The 11572-nt window shown below is 43.3% G+C and overlaps 1 protein-coding gene across 9 annotated transcripts in view; it reads left to right on the top strand.

Annotated features, from left to right (window-relative positions):
* Positions 1-11572, top strand: part of LOC121860080 (rap guanine nucleotide exchange factor 4-like) — a 91827-nt gene that overhangs the window by 47439 nt on the left and 32816 nt on the right. For 7 of the 9 annotated variants that reach the window (XR_006087810.1, XM_042357094.1, XM_042357093.1 and 4 more), the window contains one exon: positions 11496-11547. Coding sequence is in view for 8 of the 9 variants with exons in the window: in XM_042357094.1 (XP_042213028.1) it covers positions 11496-11547 (52 nt within the window). In the remaining variant the exon portion in view is untranslated. Of the gene's footprint in view, positions 1-1756; positions 1872-11495; positions 11548-11572 lie in introns of those variants that run through there. The other 2 variants (XM_042357100.1, XM_042357099.1) reach the window with 1 other exon arrangement.

Here is an 11572-nt window from a genome sequence, read left to right as displayed (position 1 = left end):
GAGACACAACGTTGATGATTGAAGGGCAATAACTAGTCAGGAGGAGAACCCTGGGTTAAGTGGCCCTCTGGAGGTGATCAATAACACCTGGGCTAATTAAACCTGCCACGAGGGAGGGAGGGAGGGGGTAGAGGCTCTCCACTTACTCAGATCCTCCCACATTCACCGCCTTTATCTACTGTATATACATTTCCACACACACACACACACACACACACACACACACACACACACGCATGTAAGGCTACGTTTTGAAAGGTTCTCGACAAGGGGGAAGGCTAATTGAATCCTATTTCTATTACAACCTGATATAATTGTGTTTCCTTCATATGACAGAGACTCCCAGCAGCCACCTCGTATATAAAGATAACATTCTAATGGTACTATAACCTATTTCTGGCTTTTCATTAAAGGAATATGGAAAAAAAATCCATTTCTCTTATCATCTTATCTCCTCTGGTTAATAGAACTATTGTATTTAATATATAACGTTGACAAAGGGATCACTCATATAAGACACTTCCCCCATTGATGTATTTTCCGTATTATTATTATTATTAACTTTTCACTCCTGGTAGCGTTATATAGTAATCGATTTGTCTGTTTGTCTGTTTGTCTGTTTGGATCCTTTATGGACAAGGTGTTCATTGGTGGTTGGCAGACACTAATGATATATTCTTATTAATGTTCCGTTAATTAGGTGAGGCTTTAGTTATTGTCTCTTGATATAATGACGTAGTGCCTGTTGGTGAGGTGTGGTGAGGTGTGGTGTGGTGAGGTGTGGTGAGGTGAGGTGTGGTGTGGTGTGGTGAGGTGTGGTGTGGTGTGTGTGTGGTGTTGGGTGAGGTGTGGGAGGTGTGGTGTGGTGAGGTGTGGTGTGGTGTGTGTGTGGTGTGGTGTGGTGTGGTGGAGGTGTGGGTGTGGTGGGGAGGTGAGGTGTTGAGATGAGGTGGTGTGGTGAGGTGTGTGGTGAGGTGTGGTGAGGTGTGGTGAGGTGTGGTGTGGCGAGGTGAGGTGAGGTGTGGTGAGGTGTGTTGTTTGAGGTGAGGTGACGTAAGGTGAGAGTGGAGGTAAGGGAGGGAGATGAGGTGAGATGAGGTGAGGGAGAAGGGGGAGGGTGACTTGGCTGTGAGGTAAGGAGTGAGGGACAGACACCATTACACCCCCAAAGCCGCAGGGATGGCCAACTGGCGGCTTAAGAGTCGCATGCGGCTTTTCAAAGACAAATATGAGACTCTTGAATTCATTGCAGAAGTTCCCACCTCTATATTTCAGACATTTTATGGACAAATCAGACAATTTCTATCTTAAATATTATAGATAGAATATATTTAACTTATTTATGGCGGGGAATATATAACAAATTATCTGTTAACAATACCTGAGTTATTAATTTAATGATAGCATCTTCCTGTGCGGTTCTGGGGGTGGTAGACGGTGGGTTGAAGGTTCACCTGTTCCGTTCCTGTCTGGCCTCTCGTACCCTCACTCACTCACCCAGGAGAGTCAATCAGTTGGGACTCAAACGTTAATGTGGAGTAGACGTGGAATTACTGTAAAACTTATTATTATTATGTTGTAGTGAACATTAAGTAATTTATACACAGGCAAAAACAAGCGAGAGAGGAAATACATTGAAGAAATTAGTCTTTTGAAAATAAATGGTAGGATATCACTTTTAACTAAACGTAATAACAAGGCCAGGTGTCTGCTTTACCTGATGTTTATATCGTTATTCAAATCTATTAAAACTTACACCATTTGACTTGAAACTATGTAAATATTGATCAAGAATTCCCTCGGTGTTTACAACCTCGCACGTCGAAAGGAAAATCATTGAAAACAGAAATGGATAAACAACCGAACACCAGGTGAGTGGCTCCTGGTTTAGTCTCGTCCATAAACAAGATTAATAGTGGTATGACATCCACCACCACCACCACTCGAGTTTGTTATGACTACCCTGTGTGTGTGTGTGTGTGTGTGTGTGTGTGTGTGTGTGTGTGTGTGTGATTCCTTATGTGCAAGTGACGTCAAGATTGCTTCTCTGAGGATGTCTGAAGGGGTGTATATTTGAGAGTGAAAGAGAGTGACAGACAGACAGAGAGAGACATGCTGACAGACAGACACAGAACGAGAGACAGACAGAAAGAATGAGAGAGACAGACAGAAAGAATGAGAGAGACAGACAGACTGATAGAGAACGAGAGACAGACAGAAAGAATGAGAGAGACAGACAGACTGATAGACAGGCAGATAAAGAGAGAGAGAGAGAGAGAGACCCCCACGAGACCACCTGTTGAAATGTCTCGTTTATTAAGTCAGGACACACCTTCTGGGCGTCGACAACTGCTGCTGTACCGGTATAATGTTCATCTTACATACACCCACGCTGTAAACCCACACACTCACTCTCCCACTCACACACTCACTCTGCCACCCACTCACTCACTCTCCCACCCACACACACTCACCTCCCACACACTCACCACCTCCCACCCACACTCACTCACTATCCCACCCACACACTCACTCTCCCACCTCACACACTCACCTCTCCCACCCACTCCACCACCTCCCACCCACACACCCACCTCACCATCCCACCCACACACACTCACCTCCCACACTCACCACACCCACACACTCACCACCATCCCACCCACACACTCACCTCCCGCCACACTCACCATCCCACCCACTCACTCTCCCCACCCACACACCCCTCATTTCTCCCACCACACACTCACTCACTCTCCCACTCACACACTCACTCTCCCACCCACACACTCACTCTCCTACCCACTCACCTGCGCATTAAAGCCCTATGCTATAAACTGGTGATATGACCGAAAGGAAAAAAATAAATAATACTGGCTTCTCTCCTTCCACTCCTCCCCCTATTCCCCTTCCTTCTTCCCTCCCCTCCTTCCTTCCTCCCTCTTTCCTTCCCCTCCTTCATTTTTCCTTCCTTCCCTCGCCTCCTCCCTTTCTTTCCCTCCCTCTTTCCTTCCACTCTTTCCCCTCCTCATCCTCCCATTTTCTCTTCTTCTCCCTCCTCCTCCTCCTTCCCTAATGATGAAGGCCTCTTGTTACACCCGAGGAGGAGGAAGAGGGGGAAGGGGAAGGGGAAGGGGGAAGGGGGAAGATTAAGTTAGGGAAGGTATATTATTATTTTCTGTTAGACACAACACCTCGACTCTTCTCACCTGTGGGGTAATCACCCCCTCACCTGTTGCCTCTAGTTGATGCGGTGGGGGTGAGAGGCAGCAGGAAGGTGGGGGTGAGGGAGGTAGGGGGTGAGAGGGGGTGACGGAGATACTTGAATGAGAAGGAAGGAGGAGGGTGGTGGTGGTATGGTACTTAGGTGAAAGAGAGGGAGGAGGGTGAGAGGGGGAAGGGAGGGTGAGACAACAGAGGTAGAGAAAGGTAAATGAGAGATAATAGGAGACGTAGATGAGGGGGGGGGGTACATGAGGTAGAGAGGAGATATATAGGTGAGAGAAGACATCAGTGGGGGGGGGGAGGAGGGCGTAGGTAGGTAAGAGAGTGAGGGGGAAGATATAATCAATAGGTGGTTTGGAGAGAGGACAGGTGTAACACAGGTATTCTCCCTCACTCCATCTACCTGGTCTCAAATTCTCTAAAGCTGTGAATAAAATCGTATGGCGATAGACGAAATAAAATCCTAAAGACTCTCTGGTTAAACGATAGAACTACAACGATGGGGCTACCTTATAATTTTCCCTTTATAGTTATCAGAGGACCCAGCATGATGGCGGAGAGGGACTCGAACAGGGACTAGCTGGGTGAGGGCGTTCATTATTATGTTAAATATTTCTCCATTAAGTCCGTCTGTACCTGTAAGCGGTGAGTCAGGGTGAACCAGGGTGAGTCAGGGTGAGTAGGGTGAGTCAGTGTGAGTCAGGGTGAGTCAGGGTTAGTCAGAGTTAACCAAGATGAGCTAGATTAATCCAGTATGAGTTAGGATGAGCCACTGTTAGCCAGGGTCAGCCACGGTTAGCCACGGTTAGCCAGGGAACATTATTCACATCAAAATATCCAAGGTTAAACAATGCCTGCAAAGTAGACGGCGGAAAATTATAATCCTAGAGTCTTAGTGTTAGAATAATAAGAGGAAGAAGAAAATATGGCTTAGCATACTGGAGAGACGAATGGAAGGAAGTTTAGGAGAGGAAGTGAAAGTTTAGTGAGAAGTTGTTATTGGTTGAGGGAATTAAAGTTTTGACTTATGGGATTCAGGGAGACGTGAGGTAATGAAGCCTTGTGTAATTAGATTAAAGGAAGAAGATTAGCTTATGAGGGATTATCACCTGATGATTTAGCACCCACCCCACCCCCCCCCTCCCACTCCACAATCTTATTTTACCTCATGATACCTAACTTAACCTAACCCTAGTGATGCAAGTTTGTGTTGCTGTATCGCGAATTTGAAGTAAAAGATGTGTGTGTGTGTGTGTGTGTGTGTGTGTGTGTGTGTGTGTGTGTGTGTGTGTGTGTGTGTGTGTGCGTGTGTGTGTGTGTGTGTGTGTGTGTGTGTGTGATGTACTGTAAAACAAAAAATAATCAATGAACTAATACTCATTTTGTTTGTCTGTTGCCATATTCTCAGTTTCTATTCATTTACGTAATTAGTCATCACCTACTACATAAACAAACACAAACAAACACTCACTACATAAACAAACACAAACAAACACTCACTACATAAACAAACGTAACATTCAACTTATCTCATAGAATGCGTCCACTACTAGCTAACCGCACACTAGCTAGTTATTTGTGCTGTGTGTTGCTACATATACCTGTATCAGTCTATCTAACTTTATACCTGAACGGGATTTCTACCTATGAAAACAAACGTCAAAGCTGTACCCTTTTTTCCCGGCTAAATAACTCTCTCTCTCTCTCTCTCGTTTCAAGGTGTGTGTGTGTGAGAGAGTAGAGAACCTCAAGACAGATGTTAAATTATAGATAAAATTAACAGGATAGACTACATACCAGGATAGAATAGTGAACAGGATAGAACAGATAATATGATAGAATAAAGAATATGATAGAATAAAGAACAGAATAGAATAGGTAACAGGATAGAATAGAGAACAGGATACGACGAGACATCTGTTGGAATACGTGTACAGGTGAGACAGGTGAGCAAGACTTGATGAATAATACACCTGCGTCAAGATGTGTTGGAGGCTTGGTAGTATTGGGAAATAGTCATGAAATAGGGAGTCATGAACTAGCTGAAGTATATCATGGAGTAAGGAGTCATGAACTAGCTGAAGTATATCATGGAGTAAGGAGTCATGAACTAGCTGAAGTATATCATGGAGTAAGGAGTCATGAACTAGCTGAAGTATATCATGGAGTAAGAGTCATGAACTAGCTGAAGTATAGCCATGGAGTAAGGAGTCATGAACTAGCTGAAGTATATCATGGAGTAAGGAGTCATGAACTAGCTGAAGTATATCATGGAGTAAGGAGTCATGAACTAGCTGAAGTATATCATGGAGTAAGGAGTCATGAACTAGCTGAAGTATATCATGGAGTAAGGAGTCATGAACTAGCTGAAGTATATCATGGAGTAAGGAGTCATGAACTAGCTGAAGTATATCATGGAGTAAGGAGTCATGAACTAGCTGAAGTATATCATGGAGTAAGGAGTCATGAACTAGCTGAAGTATATCATGGAGTAAGGAGTTATGAACTAGCTGAAGTATATCATGGAGTAAGGAGTCATGAACTAGCTGAAGTATATCATGGAGTAAGGAGTCATGAACTAGCTGAAGTATATCATGGAGTAAGGAGTCATGAACTAGCTGAAGTATATCATGGAGTAAGGAGTCATGAACTAGCTGAAGTATATCATGGAGTAAGGAGTCATGAACTAGCTGAAGTATATCATGGAGTAAGGAGTCATGAACTAGCTGAAGTATATCATGGAGTAAGGAGTCATGAACTAGCTGAAGTATATCATGGAGTAAGGAGTCATGAGCTACCTGAAGTATATCATGAGTAAGAGTCATGAACTAGCTGAAGTATATCATGGAGTAGAGAGTCATGAACAGCTGAGTATATCATGGAGTAAGGAGTCATGAGCTAGCTGAGGCTATCATGGAGTAAAGGAGTCATGAACTAGCTGAAGTATATCATGGAGTAGGAATTCATGAACTAGCTGAAGTATATCATGGAGTAAGGAGTCATGAGCTAGCTGGAGGTATATCATGGAGTAAGGAGTCATGAACTAGCTGAGTATATCATGGAGTAAGGAGTCATGTGAACTAGCTGAAGTATATCATGGAGTAAGGAGTCATGAACTAGCTGAAGTATATCATGGAGTAAGGAGTCATGAACTAGCTGAAGTATATCATGGAGTAAGGAGTCATGAACTAGCTGAAGTATATCATGGAGTAAGGAGTCATGAACTAGCTGAAGTATATCATGGAGTAAGGAGTCATGAACTAGCTGAAGTATATCATGGAGTAAGGAGTCATGAACTAGCTGAAGTATATCATGGAGTAAGGAGTCATGAACTAGCTGAAGTATATCATGGAGTAAGGAGTCATGAACTAGCTGAAGTATGTCTCATGGAATGAGGTCATGAACTAGCTGAGTATATCATGGAGTAAGAGTCATGAACTAGCTGAAGTATATCATGGAGTAAGGAGTCATGAACTGGCTGAAGTGTATCATGGGTAAGGTGCAGAACCTAGCTGAAGTATATCATGGAGTGAGTCATAGACTAAGCTAGAAGTATATCATGGAGTAAGGAGTCTGGGCATTCCCCTATGATATATCATGGAGTAAAAGGTCATGTGAACTAGCTAGGTATATCATAGATGAGGTCATGGACAAGCTGAGTATATCATGGGGTAAGAATTATGAGCTAGCTGAAGTATATCATGGGTAAGGAGTCATGAACTAGCTGAGAGTATATCTGTGGAGTAGATCATGAACTAGCTAGAGTATATCATGGTGGGAGTCATGAAGCTAGCTGAAGTATATGTCATGGGTGAGGAGGTCATGAACTAAGCTGAAGTATATCTGTAGATGAGGTCATGTGAACTAGCTGAAGTATAACTCGTGGAGTAAGGTCATGAACAAGCTGAAGTATGTCGTAGATGAGGTTCATGAACTAGCTGAAATATATCATGGGCAAGGAATTATGACTGTGATATATCAGATGGAGTCATGAACCTAGCTAGGGAGAAGTGCATGTCATGGAAATTAAAGAGTCTGAACCTGGCTAGAAGTGTATCCACTGGGAAGTGGTCATAAAACTAGCTGAGAGTATCTCATGGAGTGAGGTCATGAACTAGCTGAAGTATGTCATGGAGTGAGTCATGGACTAGCTGAAGTATATCCGTAGATAAAGTCATGAACTATTTAGTATATCGTAGATGAAGTCATGAATTAAGCTGAAGTATATCTGGAGTGAGAGTCATGAACGCGTGAGTATACTCATGGAGTAAGGAGTCATGAACTAGCTGAAGTATATATCATGGAGTAAAGTCATGAGCTAGCTAGAAGTATATCATGGAGTAAGGGGTCATAGACTAGCTGAAGTATGTCATGGAGTAAGAGTCATAGAACTAAGCTGAAGTATATCCTTGGAGTAAGGAGTCATGAACTAGTAGTGTATATATCTGTGGAGTAAAATTCTCACATGAACTAGCTGAAATGCTCATATCATGGAGTGAGGTCAGACTAATGGAAGTATATCTGTGGGTAAAGTCATGAACTAGCTAGTACCATATGGAGTAAGGAGTCATGAATAGCTGGTACCTCATAGGAGTGAGAGTTCATGGAACTGTTGGAAGTATATCGTAGATGAGTCATGGCTAAGCTGAAGTATATCATGGGGTAAAGGGGAGTCATGAATTTAAGCTGAGTATATCATGGGAGTAAGAGTCATAAACTAAGCTGGAAGTATATCATGGGTAAAGTCATGAACTAGCTGAGTATATCATGGAGTAAGGTATGAGACTAAGCTGAAGTATATCATGAGTAAGGTCTATAGACTATTTGAAATACATATCATGGAGTAAGTCATGAACTAATGAAGTATATCATGGATGAGAGTGTGAACTAGCTAGAGTATATCATGGAGTAAGGAGTCATGAACTAAGCTGGGCCTGTCATGGGCCGAGAGTCATAAGACTTCTTTGAAGTATATCGTAGATGAGGTCATGACAGCTGAAGTATATCATGGAGGCAGGTGTGACTGTTCAGAGTATGTCTGTAGATGAGTCATGAACTAGCTGAGAGTATATCATGGAGTGAAAATTCATGAGCCTGGCTGATATATCATGGAGGTAAGGAGTCATGGACAGCTGAGTGTATCATGGATGAGGAGTCATGAACTATCAGAGTATGTCGTAGATGAAGTCATAGACAACTAGCTGAGTATATCATGTGGAGTAGGAGTCATGAACTAGCTGGTATATCATGGATGAGGAGTCATGAACTAGCTGGAAGTATATCATGGAGTAAGGAGTCATGAACTAGTATCATGGAGTAAGGAGTCATAGACAAGCTAAGTATATCATGGGTGAGTCATAGACTAGCTGGAAATGCTTATCATGGAGTAAGGAGTCATGAACTAGCTGGAAATTATCATGGGTAGGAGTCATGAACTAGCTGAAGTATATCATGGAGTAAGGAGTCATGAACTAGCTGAAGTATATCATGGAGTAAGGAGTCATGAACTAGCTGAAGTATATCATGGAGTAAGGAGTCATGAACTAGCTGAAGTATATCATGGAGTAAGGAGTCATGAACTAGCTGAAGTATATCATGGAGTAAGGAGTCATGAACTAGCTGAAGTATATCATGGAGTAAGGAGTCATGAACTAGCTGAAGTATATCATGGAGTAAGGAGTTATGAACTAGCTGAAGTATATCATGGAGTAAGGAGTCATGAACTAGCTGAAGTATATCATGGAGTAAGGAGTCATGAACTAGCTGAAGTATATCATGGAGTAAGGAGTCATGAACTAGCTGAAGTATATCATGGAGTAAGGAGTCATGAACTAGCTGTAGTATATCATGGGTACCGTTAGGCTGTGTGGATGCAATCTGACAATACTGTTAGCTAAACCTTTCTACGGTATACAAGTACCTAACGTAGCCGGTACTGCACTCAAATACCTTTTATTTTTCATCAACAATAACTGTAGTACATTGGGTCGAACCAGTTACCCTTTGGATAGGAAGTGAGTAGCATATCCACTCATCCTCAGCATCTTAATTTAAGATGGTAAATTATGAGGGGTCAGGTTATCTGGCTCAAACGTATGTGTGTGTGTGTGTGTGTGTGTGTGTGTGTGTGTGTGTGTGTGTGACCTTTGATGTACGTATGTCAGAGAATGTTATGTAAAAATCAGCAATGTTGTTTATTTATTCTTTGCCCAGTATTCATGGTGTATTCTCAGAGGAGGATATATTCTTTTTCTTTTTTTGAGTGTGTTTGAAGACAGTTATGCCCGAGTTGTGTTGGTGAGAGAAAAAAGGTGTGGAGAAGAGGAGGAGGAGGAAGGGATAGAGGAGGAGGAGGACAAAGGGAGAGAGAGAGGGAGAGGACAGGAAAGTAAAAAATATTTGGAGGCTGAGGAAGATGAAAGTGGATGGGAGGGAAGGAACAAGGGAAGAGGAATAGAAGGAAGAAGAGAGAGAAAGGACAGGAAAGGAAAGTGAAAATTGAGAGAATGGAGAGAGAGGAAAAAAAAGGAAGGGAAACAAAGAGAAGAAAAAGTGTAGGGTGTGTTGGCAGGGTGTGTGAGCAGGGTGTGTGAGCAGGGTGTGTGAGCAGGGTGAGTGGGCAGGGTGAGTGGGCCGGGTGTGTGGGCAGGGTGTGTGGGCAGGTCTCAAGATGGATCAATGGTTTCTTTTACCTTAATGAAAGATGAGTCAGATATTTCGGGGAAAATGAAGCTTCAATCGATGTTGATGGTAAGGAAGAGGAGAGGGGTGGGTGGGATAGTAATGGAGAGGAGAGGGATGGGAGGAGAGGGGTGGGGTAGTAATGGAGAGGAGAGGGATGGGAGGGGACGGGTACGATAGGAGGTAGGTTTTTTTTTGTAGAGAAAAGAGGAATGAAGGAAGATTAGAGGTGGGGGAAGGAAGTTATAGTTCTGAAATTTAAGAAATTTTGGAGGAGGTAAGAGAGGGCGGGCTGACCGCCTAGCTAAGCTAATAGTGTGTTAGGGTTGTGTCATGGGTTAGTTATTGTCTGTCGGTACAGGCACTAGACATCCTACCCTGTCCCATATATGGGTGTTTTAAGGGCCTTATTTTATATTCCGCCGACCCTACTGGCGGATGCTGGTCGAGGGAGGTTGTCTATTGCCTGGCCGTGTAGATCGGGGGTGGTAATGGACCTTTTGAGATTTGGTAACTTTTTGGGAACCATGTACGGTTGTTGTCGTTATCTGGTGGGAGTCTTTGAAGGAGTTCTTGCTCTGATCGTTCTATCTTTTGCCAGACTCTGCTGGCCAGGGTGTGCAGCTGCTGGTTGATGGGTTTCATTCTTAGGTCTCTATGTATCTCGGCTGTGGTTCTGGTGAAGGGGTATCTTTCGCCTGTGACGAATCTTAGGGCTTCATTTTGAATCACCTGTAATTTTAATATTTGAGTGGTGCTCATAGTATGAAGAGGTATTGCTGGGTAAGTTAATATCGGTGTGATAAATGATGTCACCAGGCGGAGTTTTATTTTCTCAGGAAGCGCTTTAAAGCGATATAGTTTTCTCAGCTCTCTTTTTGCTTTTTGGTGTTGTGACGTTGTAAACAGTGGAGGGTGGGACGAAGGGTTGGGGGTAGAAGCCAGTCATGAGCCTGTGGAGGTAGCCCCCCCCCCCCTCCGTTACCTCTCCCGCCTCTCTCCTTCCCCTCACTCCTCACCGTCCCCTCGGCTGCCAGTACCTCACAAGCATCGTCACCGTTCTCACAGGTCCCTCTCCGGATATGGTATTTCTATCCGGCTTCATGTTCCCATCAACTCATCTTTGTAACGTATAAGTGAGCTTCCGTTCTTGGATAACATGAGTTGTGGTGTGGGGATCTTGTGGTGTTATCGATTCCTGGCGTGTGTGTTGTGTTCCTCATGATCGTCACCTCGACCTAAGGAACAGGTTGAAGAAGCCTCCTAATTACCTTGGCATTTCTGGTGATTCCTGTCAGTGTAGCAGTTACCTATACTGTTGTAGAATGATCATTACACAGGTATACGTTATCCCAGCTTGTCTTGTTATCTTACCACGCAAGTTCTATGGGTTTGGGTTTGTGTACGTCAGGTCTCTGTGTTCAATGGTACACAACTCACTAACATTTTGGCATCTTGCGTCAAATTGTGACTTTAATTTTATGATATTTTTGATTATATAGTAAAGTGCAGTTCCTTGTATGTTTATTTTTCTTGAAGGCTTCAACATTTTCCCACCTCATGTTAACTTTGTTTTGTTTTCTTTTCAGAGGAACAAGGAATTTATGCAAGACATGATTTACAGCTCCACCAGGAAGGAAGGTAAGGTGTTCCATATCTTCCGCCT

This window comes from Homarus americanus, unplaced genomic scaffold (genome assembly GCF_018991925.1).
Source record: "Homarus americanus isolate GMGI-L3 unplaced genomic scaffold, GMGI_Hamer_2.0 scaffold57463, whole genome shotgun sequence".
Lineage (NCBI taxonomy): Eukaryota > Metazoa > Arthropoda > Malacostraca > Decapoda > Nephropidae > Homarus > Homarus americanus.
Note: the sequence above shows the minus strand (reverse complement) of the source record. Positions and strands in the feature narration are given on the sequence as shown.